This window comes from Apium graveolens, chromosome 6 (genome assembly GCF_009905375.1).
Source record: "Apium graveolens cultivar Ventura chromosome 6, ASM990537v1, whole genome shotgun sequence".
In the NCBI taxonomy this organism is placed as follows: Eukaryota; Viridiplantae; Streptophyta; class Magnoliopsida; order Apiales; family Apiaceae; genus Apium; species Apium graveolens.
The window spans coordinates 143,110,629-143,134,404 of record NC_133652.1 but is presented as its reverse complement, the minus strand read 5'-3'; the positions used below and the strand labels follow the sequence as shown (position 1 = coordinate 143,134,404).

General features: G+C 37.0%; 2 protein-coding genes across 2 annotated transcripts; one reads left to right on the top strand and one right to left on the bottom strand.

Annotated features, from left to right (window-relative positions):
• Nucleotides 1-8,636: 8,636 nt before the first annotated feature.
• Nucleotides 8,637-15,930, top strand: LOC141668909 (zeta-carotene desaturase, chloroplastic/chromoplastic). Its single transcript, XM_074475972.1, has 15 exons — nucleotides 8,637-8,776; nucleotides 8,960-9,033; nucleotides 9,652-9,776; nucleotides 9,871-10,005; nucleotides 10,292-10,364; nucleotides 10,487-10,560; nucleotides 11,241-11,345; nucleotides 11,457-11,701; nucleotides 11,794-11,881; nucleotides 12,918-12,960; nucleotides 13,077-13,233; nucleotides 13,328-13,456; nucleotides 13,588-13,660; nucleotides 14,278-14,442; nucleotides 15,415-15,930. Exons 1-15 carry the CDS (start codon nucleotides 8,664-8,666, stop codon nucleotides 15,565-15,567), a joined length of 1,752 nt encoding a protein of 583 aa, XP_074332073.1. The 5' UTR covers nucleotides 8,637-8,663; the 3' UTR covers nucleotides 15,568-15,930.
• Nucleotides 15,931-16,080: 150 nt separating this feature from the next.
• Nucleotides 16,081-17,403, bottom strand: LOC141668910 (DNA damage-repair/toleration protein DRT102). Its single transcript, XM_074475973.1, has one exon. The coding sequence runs from the start codon at nucleotides 17,327-17,329 to the stop codon at nucleotides 16,406-16,408; it is 924 nt and encodes a 307-aa protein (XP_074332074.1). The 5' UTR covers nucleotides 17,330-17,403; the 3' UTR covers nucleotides 16,081-16,405.
• Between the last annotated feature and the right edge of the window lie 6,373 nt (nucleotides 17,404-23,776).

Here is a 23,776-nt window from a genome sequence, read left to right as displayed (position 1 = left end):
AATTATCCAGAAGAGATTGATAGCCGCACAAGATCGTCAGAGGAAATATGTAGATCAGTCAAGGACAGACATTGAATTTTAAGAAGGAAGCTTGGTATTACTGAAAGTATCACCATGGAAAGGACTAACGAGGTTTGGGAAGAAAGGGAAGCTAAGCCCAAGATATGTCGGACCTTTTGAGATCCTAAAGCGCGTTGGCAAAGTAGCTTATGAGTTAGCGTTACCACCGCACATGGAGCACATTCACAATGTTTATCATATATCAATGCTCAAGAAATATAATCCAGACTCCAGGCATGTAATAGAATATGAGCCAATAGAACTTCAGGCAGATTTATCATATGTAGAGAGTCCGATAGAGATTCTAGAGGAGAGAGAGAAAGTATTGAGAAATAAAGTGGTAAAGTTAGTAAGAGTATTGTGGAGAAACCCAAAGGTTGAAGAGTCAACCTGGGAGTTAGAAAATGATATGAGAGAAAAGTACCCTCATTTGTTTTCTTAGGAGATTCTGAGGACAGAATCCTTTTAAGGGGGGGAGGATGTAATATTCGGGATATATCGTGTGATTATTTTGCTATTAAATAATTATTATGTGTGTTCAGTATCTATTCTGTGAGTTAATTGTTAAATGTTATCTGTACTTGGATATTCAAAAATAATATTAATTGAGTATTTTAATTTTTATATGTCCAAAATAAAACATAGATAATTGTCATATCTTCCTAATTATTTTTATGTTGATTTATGGATTTATAAGAATCATATGAAATTTCTAAAATCTTTTTCCGAGTATTTAAAACCTATTTTATAAAAACGAGAACCAACCGACGTCACCCGTTGTTACGTTTTTGGAACCCGAAACTCTTCCGAGAACTCCTTCCTAACCTAATTGTAATATTCCGAGCATATTCCATGTTTCGACTTTTTCGATCCGGCGTACGGTTTGTTCTGCGCGGGTCCCGGCGCAACATTTTCAATACAATATTCATTTCGGTAACTCAATAAAACCCGTATTTTCGATAAACGGGAGCTTTTTATTAAACTATCCCAATTATCACTTCGTAGTACGTGTAATCAGACGATGAGACCAAGACCGCAGTACAAATTGTACTGGTTTGGATAATTATCCCGAAAACGATATTATTTGGATCAGTTTCAATAAATAAACGTACCGTTTTATATCCGGAATGATCCAACGGGATACTAATTTTCCGTAATTATAAATAGCCTTTTACCGTATTTTATTTCGTATCAAAATCATTTGCACATAGTTAATTTTATAATTTTCAGAGAAAAACCCTAATTACATAAACTGTTCTAAGAATCAAACAGCAAAACGAAGGCGTTACTGATCTCTGTTTTCAAAGCTTGAGTAACCAAAATGAAGTATTTGAAGTGTTCTACCAGATTCTGAGCTTCGTTTTACTGCAGAAATCAAGGTTTATTTTCTATAATTTTATTTATTTTCGAATTAAATTTATTAATAATATGAATTTTTGTTCGGATGATTGTTTGTATGATTTGATGATTTCATGTTGTAGAGCTTGTTTTCCTGATGATTTTGATATATTATACGTCTGATTTGGAGTTCAATAACATGCTCAAATGTGGGTTTAATTTTCGAATTTCAAAATTAGGGTTTATAACCCGTATGAATGTTCTTAATTGAAATTTGGGGGTTTCTTATTCTGGAATAGATTGATGTTGTGATATAGTGGATTGTATTCTCTGTGAAATTTGCAATCTAGTCGTATAAGTTTCATGAATCACCGAGGTCTGTAGAGAAGAGAGTTGTCTTTTGAAATTTTCCGAAGTTCGCCGGAAACTGGCAAACTTCACGGCCAAATTCCGGCCAACTCAGGGATGATTAGAACGATTTGTTGGCATGGTTGAATTCCTGGTAAAGTATAGATGCGATCTGGAGGTGTTGGTGGGGTGAGGACGCCGGGAACGTGTTCTCCGGCCACCCCTGTATTTTCCGGTGACAGGGCTGGAAAATTACAGTTTAGTACCTATAGTTTTGAAAACGATGCAGTTTGGTCCCTGAAGTTTCCAGAGTTTGCAAATTTAGGATTCATGTTTTAAAAATGTTTAAAAATCATATTTCCTATTTATTTTTATTATAAAATTTGTTTTTAATTTCTAAAATTCTAAAAATTAGTATTTTAATTCCGAAAATTAATTTTAATTCAAAAATAAATCTGAATTAATTAGTTAATTAATTTCAGTTAATTTTTAATTGATTAATTGGTCAATTAATTCGAAAATTAATTGATTAATTGATTTAATTAATTATTAATTAATTTTAATTAATTACTTAATTAGATTTAATTATTTACAAATGATTTAAAAATTCCGAAAAATAGTTTCGAGCTTTAGAATATTATTCTAAATTATTTTTAAGGCTCGATAATTATTCTAAAATTGTTTCGGAGCCAGAATTGGCCAACCGAACCCTGTTTATTAACCCGAAATTGATCCAACGACCCGTTTTAATTCCGAAAAATGTTTTAAAAATCATTTTTAAATACCAGAAGCCTATTTATGACCCGAGACTTCTTTATAAACGATATGTCATTGATTACGTGATGTATTATGTGTTATACGTAACTTGTTGATTGACTATCGGTTTATATATTCGGCGTTTACTTGATTATTGCATAACTTTCATTCCGTTAATCGGATTTGGGTGAAACGAAGGGTAGATAGAAGTATGTGTTGAATAGAATCATTTGAGTTGATTATTGATAGATGCTTATGATATGTGAGCAGAAGAGGCAAGACGTAGGAAAGGGAAACAGGTAGTTGAGGAGTAAGACGATTGTGATTGGAAGCGAGTGCAGGATAGTAAGCTAATACCAGGCAAGTGTTCTGAACTTTCTCGAGATATTGTAATACTTGATAGTCTTGTTGATATTGCAAGTGCTTTGAAGCACTGAAACCCAAACCCTGATTCCAGTTATTGTTCTTGAGCCATGAACCTTATTCTTTCTATACCCTTGATTGTTGTATACCCAAACACGAACCTCAAGTATACGATATTTCTCCACAAATTCATACAAACTAAATATTGAACACTGAACCAGATTGCTTACACATTCAAATCTTTGTATTTTATGCTGTGGAAGACCAAATCCTTGAAACCCTGAAACATTGATTCATTTTATCCAATTCTTTCATTACCTAGCATCAAAACTTTAAAAATACTCTGTTGATCCTTATGCAGATTAAAACCATTTCATTATGGAACATCAAATGTTGTTAATGATTCTGGTTATTGCTTATTATTGTTTATTCTGTTATTATGTTAGAATTGGATTGTTTTTATAAAATTATGGACCAGATTCGTGGTCAGACCATATAATGGTCAAGTTAGGCCAATGTGTGCCTTGGATCCAGTAGTTAGTGCAGTGATGTGTGCTTTGCTCGGGGTTTGTGCAAGACTGATCAGCAGCCTAACCTTGGTTTTTTAATATGAAAATATAATATCCAATTCTAAATCATAATCCATTGTTCACTTGATATCATAATCATGTTCACTTGATGATCATTATTCTCAGTTTTGTCATTGTGACTTGCTGAGCTAGTTAGCTCATTTGTGCGATATTGTTTCTGTTCTTTTCCAGTTAAGAAGGAACCAGTTGGTACCGCGGATCCCCAGTCCAGCGCGAGAGCTAGGGATTCAGGTTGATTGAGCTGAGCTAGTAGGCTTCTTTTGGGATAATTTAAGTCTGTAAAAGTTTGTAATAATGTTTAATACTCAGTTTTGAGTTTGGAATAGTTGGGATTTGAACGGTATGTAATATAAGTAGATGTGTGGCTTGTGTGCATACTTTAACCTGTTGCAATCCGTGGTAGTTGGTAAGTAGGGTCACTGCATATTATGATTATCTTTATTATTGTTATAAGCAGGTTATAAATAAGGTGTGTGTGTGGATCCCAAACTTCTGACCCGGGTTTGGAGGGCGTCACATATACAGTCTTGTTTTCTTATCTTTTCTTCCGGCCAACATCAATCTCTCGGATCTCAGTCTCCCCCTCTCGCAATTCTCTATCTCTCTCGTCTTTTCTCTCATATCTCCCTCTCTTTTCTCTTTTCTCTCCCGTTTCTAATCTCTCTTTTCTCCTCTGTTTCTCCCTCGCGTTGGGTTCCTAGTTCTGGTAAGTCGTCGCTTACTTTCTTTTCCGATTGCTTGCTCTGGTTCCGGTCTCCTGGCTTTGGGTCAGACGTGGTCATTGGTACGTATATACACACGCATACGCGTGTGTATATTTCAGTCAGGCTTGCTGCTATGTGAATTTTTGAGAATTGATTCTTTGATTTTCTATGAAAAATTTGAAGTTGTTATTTTGTATGAATTCGAGTCATTAAATAATTGTAATACTCGAGTGAATTTCTGTGATTACTCGAATTATTGCTTCTAATCATTTAGAATTTTATCAGTGAAATTCGTGTTGGAAACCCGAAATATACGGGTACCGCCGAATTTTACAGCCGTCCGTGAGCTGACAGTGGACCGTGATGATTATTTTGAGTCCTACCAATTACAGAATATTTTCTTTATAATACGAGTTAGTCGTTTATTCATATTTAAGTCGTAATTGTATAGTTGGATTGTGAATTGTGGTTGATTGGTGGTTATAATCGTGTAACCTACTAATTGGATTTTTGTTGTGCATGTTGTAAAGATGCATAAACGCTTGGATTAACTAAAGGCGTTGTGATCGTCAATACTATAGTATCAAAGATAGGCATATCTAGCCTTTAAACATGAATGTAGTAGACTTTGTGGGTTTAAATGTGAATTTCTAGCCTTTGTGGTTATCAATGTGAATTTCTAGCCTTTTTGGCTATCAACGTGAGTTATGAGCCTTTGAGGTAAATAAAGTGAAACAATGTGAATTCCGGAATGATACTAAAAAATTGATTGGTCACAATAATAAAAGTCAAGAGAATATTAGAGCATAGGTATTCATGTACATGGAATAAGCATTTTATTATTCTTTGATTTGTGTTAAATCCGTTGGAGTAAAAGTTATAATAATTTATGATCATCGAGTTGCAACTCGTATCAAATGCAAATACTTTATACGTTATCCTAAAAACTAGACTTTTGCGTGATATCAAGTTGAAGTGGTAAATGCAGGCTTAAGTTACAGGTCAGCCAGCTAATGCTCAGTACTCCCTACTCTTCAGTACTTGTGTATGTAGCTATATGTAGCTAAGTCTTTTGGGAAGTTATTTGTAATGTTTTGTATCGAACTCCATTTGTATAATTTAAGTAAAAATGCGGGTTGTAATTATAATACATATGTTTTTGTGAATTTAAAATTTGTGCACTTGAACCTATTTAGTTTTATGAGTATATATTCAATTAGATTGAATTATATAAATACAATGAGGTACAAGGGTGTCACAACTGTTCTATGAAAAATATTCTAAGTCAAGATACCGACAAGTCACATGTCACGTAATATCGAGAAGTCATTCGAGAAGTATAGAATAGCTTATCGAGAAGTCCAAAATGGCTTATAGAGAAGTCTCGGAGATATCGACAAGTCAAATAAAGATGTAGAGAACTGGAGATATCGACAAGTCATTTCTGCATGTAGAGAACTTAGAGATATCGAAAAGTCAAAATGAAGATATGAAGAATTAGAGATATCGACAAGTCAACTGCTTAATAAACTCAAAAAGGCTTAGATAACTGCTTTTCCTGAAGCCTATCTTCATCCTAGTAAGGGGATGGCCTACATCTATCATCAAACCAGAAAGTGCGAATAATTCACAATCCCCAAAAATTGTGTTAAAGGTAATCTCAGAATAATCATGATATTGGAAACTGATCTTAAGACAAAGAAGAAGAAGACATATGAAGATGAGGAAGTGATAAGGATTTTGGGAAGATATTTGCAAAATGCTGAAACCATGTTGTCAAATACTCAATTCAACATCAAAGATGACTTGGATGATGATGAGCAGAAGAATGATGAGCAAAAACCTTCTGGCTTAAATCCAAGTCAATCTACCAAGGCAACTGGCAGTAAGGTATATCATAAGAAGAAGGATGATAGGAAGAAGGGAGATGAAAGCAGGAGGAAGAAAAGGGGAGAAGAAGAAGGTTCCAAGAAAAATGTTCAACAAATCCAAATCTCACAAACTCAAACCACCAAACCTAGCCAAACACCATCTCAACCAATCCTACCTCAAAAGCCAAAATTCTTGTATAAACAAATTGCAAACACCTTACTCAAAATACCAATCAGATCCAGCCATGTCACACTAGAGAAAGTCTCAAACCTACCTTCATTCAAACCTCCAACCAAAACTCACTTCAAGAATATTGGAAGAAAATCAAGGAAAATACAAGCTAATGTTGGTGTCATCTGGAACTGTTTCAATCAAGATGACTTTCTGCCTCTAAACATGAGCATAACAGATGATGACTATTTCAACATTTATCTGAAGAATTTGTCAAAGTTGGTGTTGTCTCTTTAGCAGAAGTCAGAATCTACTATTTGGATTGCTCCTTCATTTTGCTTAGCAGAGAAGTAATGGAAACATTTTCAACCATAAAATTGAAGAGGGTAATCAGCTTAATGAAGGACAAGGATACAAGTACAAGGATATGGAAGGTTGTGATGTCAGAGAGGTTGAGAGAAAGAAATGAAAGACATGCAAGAATTAAGGCTGAAAAAGATAGAAATATTTGAACAGAGATCAAATGAGCTCAAGGCAAGGGGGTTGAGTAGAATATCAAAAGATGACATTCAAGTTGGCAGATTTTCATGATTTAGGGTTGATTATCTCAATGGTTACACATTGGATGAATGGCTCAAGCTGGTAGAAGCCTTAGGAGGGACATAAATAATTGAAGAACTACAAATACTGTAAATCTCAAGGACCTCATTAGGAAAGAACCATGCTATAAAAAATTCACTTGATGGTTGTAATTGTTGAACTTATGTAATCATCAAATGTATAAAAGTGTGTATTTGTTAATCTGTCAAGTTTTATGTAATTGATTTTAGCTTAGGGTTAGTCTTGTCATCGGGCATGAATTTATGATAAGAAATCTTCTCACAATTTGGGGGAGATTGTTGTGCAAGACATGCCTATACAATAACAAGATTAAGTAACATTGACAACCCTGAGATTTGGTTGTTTGATAATCAATTTTGTATTTTGTATTGTATTTCTTGCGTCTGTAAAAAAGTTAGAAGATTAAACTGGAGTATTTTTATGTGAACAGATTCAAGCTAAGGAATAAAATCTGGAAGAAGATCAGGCCATGATCATGCCTCAGAGAAAAGTGCAGAAGCTTGGAGTCGAATAAAACTGTTCTATGAAAAATGTTCTAAGTCAAGATACCAACAAGTCACAAATCAAGTCATATCGAGAAGTCATTCGATAAGTTCAGAATAGCTTATCGAGAAGTCCAAAACTATTGAGAAGTCTCAGAGATATCGACAAGTCAAATAAAGATGTAAAAAACTGGAGATATCGACAAGTCATTTCTGTACGTAGAGAACTCAGAGATATCGACAAGTCAAAATGAAGATGTGAAGAATTAGAGATATCGACAAGTCAATTTCTCATTAGAGATCTCAGAGATATCGACGAGTCAAAATATATATAGAGATCTTAGAGATATCGACAAGTCATTTCTACATGTAGAGATCTCAGACATATTGACAAGTCATTTCACATTAAAGATCAAGAGACCTCGATAAGTCAAATATACCTATAGAGAACTAAGAGATCTCGATAAATCATTATACTTATCGAGATGTCACTTCTATATAGAACAAACTGGAGATCTCGATGTGGCTCTCAAATACGGAATGCAGGCAAATTCAAGATTCATGATTATCAGTCAACAAACGATCTGTTCACTAGATTGAAAAGTCTACAAAATAGCTGGGAGAATACAAGATCAAGGGCCAAGATTAACTGGACAAAGGATGGTCACAGACCTGCAAGATTCTGTACATATTTGCTAAGCTAGAAATTGAAATAAAAAAGGTTGCTTTAGAAAGTAGTTTAATACATTTTATTGCAAGTCTTGTAAACTCGTGTTGCTAGTGTATAAAGCATGCACTGGTTCTTTGTTCAGAAGTAACAAACAGATTCATATTTTTCTTGTATTCTCTTAAGGAAGAAGCTGAGTTCTTATATTTTTAAGAACACAAAATTTGTAGTAACACAAACTTAATTAATACAAATTAAGTGAGTTTTGATATTGTGCTTGTTGATTTATTCCTTTTAACACAATATATCTGCAAATATTAAACTGCTTTGTCCACAATATCCAAACAAGATTAAAAAGGCTAAAATCCAAAAAAAACATATTCACCCATATGTGATGTACTCAATATTTAACAGTCACTTTCAAAGTTAGACTCATAATTGCAAAAATTTCTAAATTTCTCGTTAGTTCAATGTTCCTTAAAACTTTAACACATTAGCATTTTTCGTCATTAATTATTGTAAAAAAAATTATGAAATATATACTACCTTGATACCAACTTGATATATTAAGCGGAACATCTCGATAAATTAACCCATATATTAATTGTGTGTTGGGAATAAGGAATAAGGTTGATTGTGCATAACAGAGGGTGATAATAAAATGGTAAGAAGTATAGAACTAGTGGTAAGAATGGCGGCAACAATTCGGTTTATGTTTGAAGCGCTCATGTCCAAAAAGACAAACATACAAATTACAATATTATTACATGGACTACCTACTTTCGTTATCGACAAAAAATTGAGGTCTCAGTATCTTCTCTTCTTTGATTCCTTCTTCATCAAACCCCCCCCCCCCCCTTCTAATATCCCCCCTGTTATTTTTCTTTTACTAAATATTCTGTTTCCCTTTCATTCTGAAATGGCCGCTTCTTCTTCTTTGTTTTTTCCGGCCACTCATTCTCCCGCTTTTTCACTCCGACCATTTAGGCCCAAGAGGATGATGATGATGATGGTTGTTCGCTCCGATTTGGACACAAATGTTTCCGACATGAGCTCCAATGGTAACCTTCACCCTTCCCTCTTTTAAGTAATTTTTGCTATGTTTTTTCCGATAAATTTTGACCGTGTTTAACCATAATTCGACTTTTTGTATGTAATTTATATTGTGTGTATTTGTGTGTTTTGAGTATTAGGGTGAGTGTGATAAGGTAAGATAAGGTTTTTACAAGTTATGGAAATGAATTGTACTAGTAAATAATTTTTGATTTGGTCCCATGTTTGAGTGAAATTACAAACACTAATGAAATTACAGCTTAGAGCTAGACAAATCCAGTAACCAACCCAAATAGTACTAGGTGTTTGAGTGTACACAGACTCATAGAGTAGTAAGATGTAGCATATTGAACTCTACTGCCCGAAGTAGAGACGTTTCGTAAAGACCCCCGATTCTAAAACTGTGAAATTACGGCAATCTTTTATGTTCTCTTTTAGAAATGAAAGATTCTTCATGTTCTTTGTGTTGATTCTGCATGTTTGTCAACATGACAATTTGAGGCAAAGATGGATTGTAATAGACTTTTTTATAGTGTTTAGACTTCAGAATTTATTGCATATTGTACTTGCTGTTCTCAGTTTTATGTTCTATGCTTCGGCATCATTCTTAACTTTAATGTTTGCAGCTCCAAAAGGGTTATTTCCGCCTGAACCTCAGCTTTATCGTGGACCCAAGCTAAAAGTGGCTATAATAGGAGCTGGACTTGCGGGAATGTCTACTGCTGTTGAGCTATTAGATCAGGGCCACGAGGTTATTTATATTCTTTTCAGTACCCTTCGATGCCTTTAAAGCTACTAAATGTCGCTAGCAACGAGTTCACTCATATGCTACATTGTTGATACAGGTGGATATATATGAATCAAGGCCTTTTATTGGCGGGAAAGTGGGATCTTTCACTGATAAACGCGGAAATCATATAGAAATGGGACTTCATGTATTCTTTGGTTGCTACAATAATCTTTTCCGTTTGATGAAAAAGGTGAAAGAATTTTTTCAGATTACTATAGTATTTCTTTAATTGATAAATGCTGTAAATAGGTATTCATATCAACTAAAAAAATCATCTGAACTTTAAAATAATAGCTCCATAACGACAAACTCTTTTAAGTGAAATGCAGAACATCTCTAAATATAGTAAGTTTATTATAAATTTGCATGCTCCAACTGTTGCGCAATAGAATGTTTTGGTAGGTATAATATCTATTTAAGTTTCAAGTTTGCATATTAACAAGTTTCTCATTACCTTTTCAATCTCTACTTGCTAGGTTGGTGCCGATAAAAATCTTCTCGTGAAAGAGCATACTCACACTTTTGTGAACAAAGGGGGTGAAATTGGCGGTATAGCGTGGTCCTTAACTTTTTAACCTTAATCTTGTACATTGACCTGTACTAGAAAGAACAGTATATTGTCTTTGAGGCCTTAATAATACTATCCACTGATAACATATCTTCCACTGCAGAGCTTGATTTTCGTTTCCCAGTTGGAGCACCATTGCATGGGATGAATGCATTTTTGACTACAAATCAGCTCAAGGTAGTTTCTTTGACAATCATACTATTGCATTTACCAACTATTGAGTTTTTTAAGATCCTGGTCATTGACAATCAGTTTATTTATCTTAGTCATCTCCATGACTGTGCTCTAACATGTGAATTTTGGATATAATATAAACTTTTCTCTTGATATTTGTTATCAGATATCGCATGAACTTTTCTCCATTGATCTGTGTTATCTTTGAACTACTTAAATCTAAATTATATTTCTTGTGCTATGATCATAACACTACTATGTTTAAGGAAAATTGACTTCATTTATATTAAGGATTGTATTTTGATTATCCAATGTTCCAAATAACCTTGCACATATATCTGAAAGTATATATCTTATTACCTGGTCTTTTATGTTCGTGACGTCAGTTTTACCGTTAGCAATTAGAACTGCCACTGTTTCAGCACCTGCTGTTTCGAATCTCATACTAGTAAATTTAGTCAAGTCGCCATTGCACAGAACCCATTTTTTGTTATTATAGGTTATATATATCATAGACCGGTAATTCAAAGCATTCGGTTTTGTTTTTGACTTGCTAAGGAAATAAAGGAGAACCATGAAAATTATTTTCTGAATACTCTTGTAATATACTTTTGCCTGTATGTATGAAGTTCTTACCTTACTTGAAGCCTTATATAATGTGTGTCTGGATTTCTACTTTCCAGACTTATGACAAAGCAAGAAATGCTGTTGCCCTTGCCCTTAGTCCAGTTGTGCGGGCACTTGTTGACCCAGATGGAGCAATGAGGGACATACGAAATTTGGATAATGTAAAAATTATACTTATCAGTCTGGTTCTGTTTACCAGTTCATCATTTACTAAAAAAGGAAGCTTGTCTAATTTTTGCTTTTGACTATCTTAATTTCCTTCTTTGTTACAGATAAGTTTTTCTGAATGGTTCTTGTCCAAAGGGGGCACACGAAAGAGTATCCAGAGAATGTGGGATCCTGTTGCTTATGCTCTAGGGTTTATTGACTGTGATAACATGAGTGCTCGTTGTATGCTCACTATTTTCTCATTGTTTGCCACTAAAACAGAAGCATCCCTATTGCGGATGCTTAAAGGTTCTCCTGATGCTTATCTGAGTGGACCAATTCGAGACTACATTACACAGAAAGGGGGAAGGTAAACAAGAAATCTGAGAAGATATCGTGCTATACTAAAAATTATGTAATGAACTTTACCTTTACATGGTAATAATATCTCTTTTAGAGCAGGTTCCATCTCAGGTGGGGATGTCGAGAGATTCTTTATGAAAAATCTAGTAATGGACAAACATATGTTTCGGGGATTGCCATGTCAAAGGTAAAATGCTTCTCAATCTACTGATTTTATTATCTTACCGGGTAATTTAGATGAAAGAACTAAAATTTCAAATATATAATGGTTAGTAAGATACTAAGATAATTAAATAGATGTAATAATACCCTCTATATGTGTCGCTGTTTGCTTTTGTTACTAATTTTTAGTTCATTTAAGCATAGTAGTATAACCAGTAATAAAACCGCAGTTACTTATTACAAGGAAACAACGAAATCCGATCTCTCAGTGCGCAGAACCTTGGACTTTTTATATTGATAAACTAATCTCTTCACTTCCTGATTCAGTTGTAGTCTTCAATCAGAAGGCTTTAATATAAGGAAATCTAGAGAGAACAAACAACAATAATGGAGGACGCGGTGTTTAGGGGATGCGTTAAGAGTCAAATTCATTCAACAAGTAGACCATTCTAAAGTCCAAGCAAATTAAAATATGCATTTTTTTCCTGATTTATAATCCAAGTGGTAAAAGTTACCAAGTTCCTAAGAAAAGAAGGGAATATACAGGAAGCTTTTGGTTCAAAGATTTAAAGACCAAGAGAACCAGAAAGCTACATATAACCCTATTTCAACGAGAAAAATGTAAATTTCATATTGACAAGTTGCATAACTATATTTTATTTACTTTATCAATCTATCACTTCCAAACTTATATTCAGATACAAACATCAGAAGCCCCAACTGTGTACTAAAAAACATTGACTTTATGTTTCTGCAATAGTAACTTTATTAAAGCCTTAAAGGTATATAACAATGAGAAGAGCTTATCAGAAGTTCTCTTTGATGCTTCTCCCATCTAAAAGATTTTTAAAATCATGAAATTTGTTTATTTTTTCACTTATCTACTCTTTTATGGGACCTTATTTTAGTTTGTATTAACATTACTTGTCTAGGTCCTGAAAACAGGTATTTATTGCGCTATATGAATTAAAATATTTTTACCGCTTAAGATGTAAGATTCCTTGTGATGTTGTTTCTAGATATGTTTGATAATGCTAGAGCTATTTTAATCTTATCATCAGGCAACTCAAAAGAAAATCGTGAAAGCAGATGCCTATGTCGCAGGTTTGAAATATTCTCACTCTGCAAACAGAAGATTACTAATGATACATGAGTTTTTTTTGAGGGAGGGGGGGGGGGTGGTAAATTATATGAACTAATAAAAGTCATTTTATTTTCAGCATGTGATGTCCCCGGAATCAAAAGATTATTACCCCCACAGTGGAGAGAATGGGAATTCTTCGACAATATTTACAAACTAGTTGGTGTTCCTGTTGTGACAGTTCAACTTAGATACAACGGCTGGGTTACAGAGATGCAGGATTTAGAAAAGTCAAGGTGAGCCCTTTAGCTCTGGAAATTCACTATTTCTGAAGGTTGATCACCCTTAACTGGAAAAGTTACCCTTCTTGTTTTTACCTTGTGTTGTTAGGCAACTGAGGCAAGCAGCAGGATTGGACAATCTCCTTTATTCCCCAGATGCAGATTTCTCTTGTTTTGCAGACTTAGCACTTGCATCTCCAGAAGATTACTATCTTGAGGGTCAAGGCTCATTGCTTCAGTATGATTTCCTCTTTCTTTCTAAATTATTTTAAAGTTTGGGTTGATTTTCTACTGTATTAATTATAAGGTACTTAATGCAGCAGTTCTTTGCTTCAATCTTTTTTGCTAAAACATATTGTTTCCTTACAGATGTGTCCTCACCCCTGGTGATCCCTACATGCCTTTACCAAATGATCAAATCATAGAGAGAGTTACCAAGCAGGTTATTCTATTTCGGCACAAGAACCATTGTTTACTTTTAGCAACTTACATAATAAAATGTCAGTAAAATCTGCCATTAGCTAGCAAAAATACCCACATTTTAATGAGTTTGTTGAGATTAGTCATCTCACAATTTTGCAAGTCTGAGAAAATGAAATTTCAATATAAGAATCCCCTCTCCTTCGATCCCCACCCTGTCCTACTCCTACACCTTAAAAAGAAGAAAAAGTAAAAGGGTATTTTTTTTTTTTAGTTTTATTATGCAAGACGTAAATTATAACTCTTGTCTACACTATTCTGAAGTTTCCGATTCAGAATGTTTGCTAATTTTTTTTATAATCTTTTGAGCTGTTTACTGATGTAAAATATTTATACTGAACAAAAGAAAGATATGATAACTATTGAGAAAACCTGTAACATTTAGATGAATTCATTGTATGGTTCTTGAACAGGCTTTATTAAAGAAAATTGACTATCTGTTCAGAAATTGTATTCTTGCCACTTATATTGACCCATTACCTGCCATCAATATTTGTAGCTAGCATTAGCATTTTCAAGTGATTAGTTTCTCGCATCCACTTTCTTCCAAATATTAAACAACTCTTATGTTTCTCTCAGGTCTTGACTTTGTTCCCATCCTCCCAAGGCTTAGAAGTTACATGGTCATCTGTTGTCAAGATTGGTCAGTCATTATATCGTGAGGGGCCGGGTAAAGATCCTTTTAGACCTGATCAGAAGACCCCCGTTGGAAACTTTTTCCTTGCTGGCTCGTATACGAAACAGGTGACATCTTCGTACTCCAGCTATGTATAACATGATTTAGGGATGCAGTTCATTAAATGGATGCACGCCACTAATTATTATTGCTAATTGAACACTCGCACACACATATTGCTTTTGAACCAGACTTTCAATATTTTAGTAATCTTCCAAAACTTTAAAAAAAAAAATCTTGAAAAAACGGTGTTTAAGGAAACAATCTCTCCACTGTGCATCTCCAACCCATTACACTATTTTGGTGTGATTTTTACACCAAAATGATGTAAACATTACACTATATTCAAATTTCACTCCAACCCACTACACTAAATTCTACACCATTCTTCTACTATATAGATTATTCTATTGCTAAAATAAAAAAAGTATAAAAGTAATAAAGTTGGTTGGATAGAGATGGAACAAATTTGATGTAGGTAATAAGCACAAGGGCAATGTTGCAATATACAAAAACTCTAAAAATTTGGTATGTCCCCAAATTTGGTGTAATTTTTATTGTGACACCAAAATGGTGCAAGTTTTAGAGTAGGGTTGGAGATGAATTATACCACCAAAATGGTGTAAAAGTGTACCTTTGAAGTTGGGTCGGAGATGGTCTTAATGCCTACATATACCTCCCTCATTTTACCCTCTTAGATTGTAGTTTCCATTTGCACAATAGGCATATTTGAATTACTTTATATGGATATTCTTTAATTAAGCATTTTTAAAAAGTCTTCATAATGAGTTGTAGCCTGTGCATGTGCAATGCTACATTCTTTGGATATGGTCTGCAGTAAGTAATACACTATTTTTGTGATACGTAGATTGAATAGTTATGCATAATGATGTATATATTATGCAAAGCCTTGGTGGTTTTTTCCGTAAAATGTCATACTGAACGTAATTTACAATCAGCAGTGTTTGATTTTCCGTGTAAAGACATTAATTCTTTAGTGAGCCCTATTTTATTCACGTAGAATACGTTATGTTAAACAGGATTATATAGACAGTATGGAAGGTGCAACTCTTTCAGGCAGACAAGCCTCTGCATTTATATGTGACGCTGGAGAAGAATTGGTGGCCTTGCAAAAAGCAATTGCTTCAATTGACTCCAACAGGCCTACAGAAGCTGAATTAAGCCTTGTTTGATGGACAATGATAATCTGTATAGTAAGGCAGAACTCAAACCTAATCAGGATTTGTTGGATAGGACGAGTGGAAAGCAAATCATGCAAATGAATGTACTTTACTATAGTTGAATCGAACCATTTGAACCTGATAGAACATAGATGTTGTATTATTCGATGTTCTTGGCGATCATTAGTGTTCATTGGGTCGGTGTTGAGGTTATAAATAGAAGATAAGCAAGGGCATGTCAAATTGGAAGCTTCGAGTTTGCCTCATTAGTAATATCTTCCCCTCTTTCTGAATTTTGTCTTGTATAATTTGTAATCAGGACCAATATGCTCCTGCAAATTACAGATTAATTTTATGGAGACAAGCATATTTTAATTTCTGTGTATCGGTAAATGGCAATGAATTAAACAGAAGTTAGAGAGTTAACAAAAGAAGTTTGTGGACGCCAGATATGAGCTGATTCTGACTCATACGTCTTACAAATTTATAATTCAACAACTTGTTTTGGAACACAGCTGCAGCACATTGATAATCTGATATTGCACATCTTATACTCATTTTGAGTTTAAAACAAGATTTCTGTTTATTGTAATACATAGCAAGTAGCATTTTTGCTGATAGACACAGTCTACAGCACAATTACACAATACGACTTGCATTACTCTACCAACATAGCACCATCTTATTCAAGACCTGACACAATATTACACACTTCTTAAACAAGCACTATATAATCCCTAATCGATAAGGCGACAATGTCTGAACATACTGAGGTCCGACGTTTATTAATTTATGAATTTTAGTAATGTTTAACTGCATATAATTGACACGTTTAAAAACACAAACATGGTCAAACCTCCTTCTCCAAAGCAGCTCGAGCGGTATCAAGGTCCTCATCCAAGAGAATATCCCAATGTCCATCCCACCTCAGAAAAAACTCCGTATCCTCAAAATACTCAACTCGATGAACATCAGCAGCCGGAGTAAACAAAAAGTCACCAGCACCTAAATCATACCTCTCCTTGTTACTCAAATTCCACACTCTTTTACTTCCTTTGATCACAATTAAATCATGTCCAAATGTATGATGATGAGCTGGCTCCACACTCCCCGCCTTAAACCTAACTATCGCAGATGTCGGATTCTCCCTCACTATCTTCATACTCCCTCCCGGTATCATTTCCACCGGAACAAACTCCCTCCTCTTCACTAAATCACAAATAGCACACGACTCGCTCAATTCATCCTCATTTCTTCCAATTTTCCACATTTCAGTAACTGAATTGTCGAAAAAAGATTCGGTTTCATTCGGCCACGGCTCGGAGTTAGAGGCAGGACAGGGGGACTTAAACGGAGTGTTGAGCCACGTGGACAGAATCTCAACCGCGACTTCCGGCGAAGTGGACATGCCGGAGAGAGACAAGACGTTGGAGTTGTTGATAGACCGGCAGTTCTGAGCTTCGGCGATCGAAGTACACGTGGCAGCATAGACGCCGGGGAATTTGTTGGCGAAGATCGAGACGCCAACGCCGGTGCCGCAGGCGAGGAGGCCGCGAGTTTCGATGGAGGTGTTTCCAGCGGAGGAGCTGACGAGACTGCCGATTTTGGAGCCGACGGAGTAGTATTTGTCGGTGCCGAGATCTTCGACGTCGATGTTGAGAGAACGGAGGTGAGTGACGAGAGCGTCTTTGAGAGTGCAGCCGAATGAGTCTGCTCCGGCTATTATTTTGAGGCGGCGGTGATCGGCGGTGGCGGTGCTATCTTGCGCTGCCATTGTAGTTGAAGTGAAGAGTCCAGAGGATGTGTTGTTTCTAGAGTTTTCTGGTCTGCATGTGGATAATGTATCACTTAGTTCATCTTATTCTTATTTAAAGATCTAATCTCTGGGAAAAATAGAAAAATAGAAAAAACTGCTAAATAATTTTTAGTTGGAATCACTGCAGATAATAATTTTAAAGAGATTAGTTAATTTTAGTTTGTGGATAGTCATTTACAAGTAGTATTTTGTTGTATAATATTTTTATAATACAAATGTGAAAATATTTTAAATACTGATTTTTTTAATGTATGATTTGTCATAAAATTTGAATAAATTTATCAAATCTGCATCTAATTATTCGTGTTGTACAAATATAAAATCGATTACGAATATTCAGATTTTTAAAAAAAAATAATTATCTTTATTTTTTTTCCCTAAAATTTGCCTTTACCTAGACAAAGTCAGATTTTGACAAATACTAGTATTGTTCAACAAAAATCATGGTATGGAAATTAAATTATTACTTCATCACAAGTCTGTCCTGTCTAAGCTAGTATTCTACTATTAAAAAAACTAAAGATAAGTAAATTTGAATTTGAAGTATAAATTATTCGGATGGCAGCTCTGACATGTGATAATGGTTACAGGGTCAGTTTTTCAAGATTCACCCAAAATTGTTAATAAATTAATTAAAAATATTTGATTAATTTGATAAATATTAATTTAAATTCCGAAATATGTTACAATGAATGTTAATTAAAGAATTTCTATTATAATTCAACTTGACAGTATGTTTTTAAAATAAGTAAATTATTACTTAAAATAACTTACAAGTGATTGATAGGAATAAATAAATTATGATTAAATACTGCAAGGTGTGGGCTGCTAGGCCCAATAAAAAGATATATGATACTCAGACCGGAAAGTTTAAGCCTGATAGAACAGATCAGGTCTGATGGAATAAAGAAGGCCCAAAAGCCCTGATTATTAATTAATTTCGTAATTAATTAATAAGGTAAAAATCAGCTATTGAGAAGAGTCCCGATAAGGATATAAATCCTTATAGATTATCCTCAAGGGGATCTAAAAGGATAAGGAATCAGTTTCCTACTATTTAGGACTCCTAAGTCCATTCTAATTATGAGACTTGCCCACCAAGTCTCCTATACCAAGTCCAATTCAAGGACTCCCAACATCTATATAAGGGGCCTCACCCCACATATCAGAACTACGTTTTTTGGCTTGATTCTCTAATTCACAGAGATACGTAGGCATCTCGTAAAGGCAGATCGAGCCACGAAACACGAGAGCAGCCATTAAAGGCCTTGAGCTCCCGAATCTTAGTAATAAATACAGCAAATAATAACCTTAGTTTTTTATCCATAACATTTGGCGCCCACCGTGGGGCAAGGAACAACAACCATGGCGAGAACACGGAGGACAACCAGCACTCTGGAGGAGGGAACACCATCAGGGACAACTCAGGTGATTTCGTCAACCGTGGAGATTCCTCCCCACTCAACTTATGCATCTACTCAAGCGGAGACCCAGATAAGGGCAACTCAATCTCAGCCACAAGGAACGACTCCCCCGACTATTTAAGGTACGAATCCTTGAGTTCAACAAGTACATATACCTGTGAATTCTCGACCCGTCGGGTATGAATATTCAACTGTTGTTACCACTAACCCCCCTTATGGGATGCCCCTTCACCCTGAGGTTGGAGGAAGCGGATATGCTGGGCGAAGCGAAGCACGAGGGCAGTCGCCCCCCTATATACGAGGTCTGGGTCCTATCCCTGAGGATCGGGAATTTTCTGGTCCTTACACTGAGAGAGACTCTGAATCTTCGGATGATGAAGTGTCCCCAAGAAGGAGGCGTCCTGGAAAAGAGCCAATGGCCGATGGAAGGCAACGCCCCCAAAGCACCCCAGTGGCGAATCCCCAAGAAGTGCAAGAAAGGATCAGGGCTCATGAGGCTGAAATCCAAAGGCTGAGGCGTGATTTGGAGGCTCACCAGACCCCAGATACCTCCTAGGGGGAGAAATCCTCCTCCTGTCATAGACCTGGATGGTCCGGTAAGAAGAAGGGCTGATGTCCCAAGAACTGATCCAAGCAATCTCCTTCCCCTTGGAGATCCTGATGATCCAACTCCACCCTTCATAGAAGAGATAATGAATGCCCATATCTCAAGGAAATTCAAGATGCCCACTATCAAAGCCTATGATGGCACGGGAGACCCCGCTAATCATGTTAGGACATTCTCTAATGCACTGCTGCTGCAACCCGTGAATGATGCTATAAAGTGTCAGGCCTTCCCTCAAACCCTGTCGGGTATGGCTCAAAGATGGTACAGTCGCCTGCCCCCAAATTCTATTGGATCGTTCAGAGAATTAAGCCAGGCTTTTATTAAGCAATTCATCAGTGGAAGAGTCCATGAGAAAAGTTCAGCATCTCTTATGAGTCTTGTGCAGGGAGCTAAGGAATCCTTAAGAGATTACCTGAATCGTTTTACAAAGGAGGCTTTAAAAGTCCCAGACCTTGATGATAAGGTAGCCATGATAGCACTGCAACAAGGAACCAGGGATGAGTTTTTCAAGATGTCCTTGGCCAAACGTCCCCCTGAAAACATGTTGCAACTCCAAGAGAGGGCAGGGAAGTATATCAAGGTTGAAGAAAGCATGAGGAAGACCGTAGTAAGTAATGAGCCCACTGGAGGCAAGAAGCGAAAAACTGATCTGGAGTATATCGCTAAGGACAAATATCCTAGAACCGAACAAAACCCTGATTCAACCCCCAAGAAGGGAGGACCTGGGCAAAAGTTCACTGAATACGCTAAGCTGAGTGCTCCTAGAAGTCAGATTTTGATGGAGATTGAGAAAGATAGAGATATTCGCTGGCCTAAGCCCTTGAAGGCTGATCCCGCCAAGCTAGATAAGAGCAAATATTGCAGGTTTCACAAGGATGTTGGCCATGACACCGATGAGTGTAGGCAATTGAAGGATGAAATTGAGTTTTTGATTCGAAAAGGAAGATTGAACAAGTATACTGGAGATGGAGGGGACAGAAATAATAATGGAAGGAAGAACTTTGAAGATCGTAGGAGGGACCAAGACGATCAGGGGCGGAATCCCCAACCTAGAGGGCCGGTTATAAATGCAATTTTTGGAGGACCGCGACGCCCTCGAGAGCCTGTGATAAACACAATCTTTGGAGGTCCAACTGCTGCTGGATTGTCCAAAAATTCCAGAAAGGCATATACGAGGGAGGTTATGCATATTAGTTGGAGAAGCCCCGAAGAGGGCCAGGACAGAAGTAACATTGGCTTTTGATGATTCTGACCTAGAGGGCGTGAAGTTTCCCCATGACGACCCGCTGGTCATAACACCGATAATAGGAAATAGCCCGGTTAAGAGGGTCCTTGTGGATAATGGTGCTTCTGTGGATATCTTGCTCCACGACACCTTTCTAAGGATGGGGTATAACGACTCCCAGTTGACACCCACCGACATGCCGATATATGGATTTGCTGGAGTAGAATAGTCCTGTGGAAGGGATAATCAAATTGCCAACCACCATAGGTACGGAGCCAAGGCAAGCAACGCAGATGCTGGATTTCGTGGTGGTAAAGGCTAGTTCAACTTATAATGCTATCATGGGGAGAACAGGGATACATGCCTTCAAGGCAGTCCCCTCTTCCTACCATTCAGTCATGAAGTTTCCCACCCGAAATGGGATTGGAGAAGAAAGAGGAGATCAAAAAATGGCTAGAAGCTGTTATGTGGCCTCTTTGAGGGCAGATGGAGTCGGGGGGCAGGTTCTTCCTATTGAAGATATGGATGTTCGAGAAAATGATGAGAATAGAGGAAGGCCAGCAGAAGAATTGGTTTCGGTTCCTTTAGACCCCAAGAATCCTGAGAGGATGACTTTCATTGGAGCCACATTAGAGGAGCCCCTTAAAGGGAAGTTAGTGAAATTTTTGCAAGAAAATAGTGACTGTGTTTGCATGGTCAGCAGCTGATATGCCAGGCATAGACCCGGAGTTAATTACTCACAAGCTAAACGTGGATCCAAGCCGGAAGACAGTGAAACAAAAGAAAAGAAATTTTGCCCCGGAAAGACAAGAGGCTATAAAACAGGAAGTAGAAAAGCTCTTAGAGGCTGGTTTTATTGAGGAGATTCAATTTCCGGAGTGGTTAGCAAATCCTGTAATGGTGAAGAAGGCTAATGGAAAGTGGAGGATGTGTATAGATTTCACTGATCTGAATGATGCATGCCCCAAAGACTGTTTCCCGCTGCCTAGAATTGATACTTTGATTGACGCCACTGCTGGACATGAGATGCTGAGTTTCATGGATGGATTTAGCGGATACAATCAGATCAAAATGCATAAGGATGACATTCCAAAGGTATCATTTATCACTGACTTTGGTGTTTATTGTTATCTTGTTATGGCGTTTGGTCTCAAGAATGCAGGAGCCACCTATCAGAGGTTGGTGAATAAAATTTTTAAGGATCTTATTGGGAAGACTATGGAAGTCTATGTTGATGACATGCTAGTCAAGAGTCTAGTAAAGACTGATCATATAACCCATTTGAGGGAAGCTTTTGAGGTCCTAAGGTACCACAAGATGATGTTGAATCCAACGAAGTGTGCTTTCGGAGTAGGATCTGGAAAATTCTTGGGGTTGATGGTCTCAAAGAGGGGAATTGAGGCCAACCCCGATAAAATAAAGGCAATCCTGGATATGGAACCACCAAAAACTGTCAAGGATGTACAGAAGCTCACAGGAAGGGTTGCGGCGCTAGGACGATTCATCTCCAAGTCAGGAGATAAGTGCTTGTCATTCTTCAAATCATTAAAGAACATTAAAGACTTTGTATGGAGTGAGGAAAATCAGAAGGCATTTGAAGAGTTAAAGAAGTATATGGGCCAGGCCCCGTTGTTGGCCAAGCCAGTTCTGAGTGAAGTTTTATCCTTGTACTTGGCTGTTTCAGAGAGCGCCTTGAGCGCGGTGTTGGTTAAGGAGGAACTGAAAGTCCAGAAACCCGTATACTATGTCAGCAAAATCTTGCATGGTGCAGAGTTGAATTATTCAACTATTGAGAAATTCGCTTTAGCCTTGGTAATGGCTTCAAGAAAACTGCGTCCTTATTTTCAAGCTCACCAGATTGAAGTGCTAACAAATCAGCCACTGAGAAACATCATTCACAGTCCCAAGGCAAGTGGGAGACTGATTAAGTGGGCAATAGAGTTGGGAGAGTTCGATCTCAAGTATAAGCCACGTACGGCCATAAAAGCCCAGGCACTAGCTGACTTCGTGGTGGAATGTACCATACCCAACCAAGAAGTCGGGGGGCAGGAAGATACCATACCTCAAGACAAGGGAGTCGACAATGGGGACAAGGAGAAAGAATATTGGGTTCTCTATTTTGATGGAGCATCAAAAACAAATTCCAGTGGAGCAGGGTTGGTTTTGCAAAGCCCTGATGGATTCTTAATTGAGTATGCTATGAAGCTAGACTTCCCAACCACAAACAATGAGGCAGAGTATGAAGCCCTGATTGCTGGCCTTGGTCTAGCTGGGACACTTAGGGTCAAAAACTTAAAGGTCCGTGGAGACTCGAAGCTGATTATATCCCAGGTAAAGGGAGAATTTGAGGCAAGAGATGATACGATGGCTAAGTATGTTCGCCTAGTAAGGGCTGTGATGACCCAATTTAATGAATGCCATGTTGAACACATTCCAAGGGAAGAAAATGCTAAAGCAGATGCGCTATCAAAGTGTGTTTCATCTGAGATTAAAGAGAGTTCAGGAAGTGTGTACTTCCGTATTTTGAAGACACGAAGCATAGATGTTAAGCTTGTGGCTCCCATAGGCTTGGGGATGTCATGGATTGATTCCATCAAGGCTCACATTCAGACCGGTTGGTTGCCAAGTGATGCAACTGAGGCACGGAAGTTAACTATTCGAGCACTAAGGTACTCCTTGATAGATGGAATTCTATATAAGAGATCTTTCGTGGTTCCTTACTTGAGGTGTCTCAGGCCCGACGAGGCACGCTTGGCTCTTGAGGAAGTGCATGAAGGTATTTGTGGGCAACACTTGGGGGGCAGGGCCTTGGCTCATAAGATAACCCATTTAGGCTTCTATTGGCCAGAAATGATGGCTGATGCCAAAGAATATGTGAAGAAGTGTGATCGCTGTCAGAAGCATGCACCAGTTGTTAGACAACCCCCCGAGATGCTAACCTCTATCAACTCACCTATTCCCTTTGCCATGTGGGGGATGGATATTCTAGGGCCTTTTCCTATGGCCACGACACAAAGGAAATTTTTGATTGTAGCCATTGATTATTTCACCAAGTGGATCGAAGCCAAACCCTTAGCCAAAATCACAACTAAGCAGGTTGCATAATTCCTGTGGGAAAACATTATGTGCCGATATGGAATTTCCCGTAT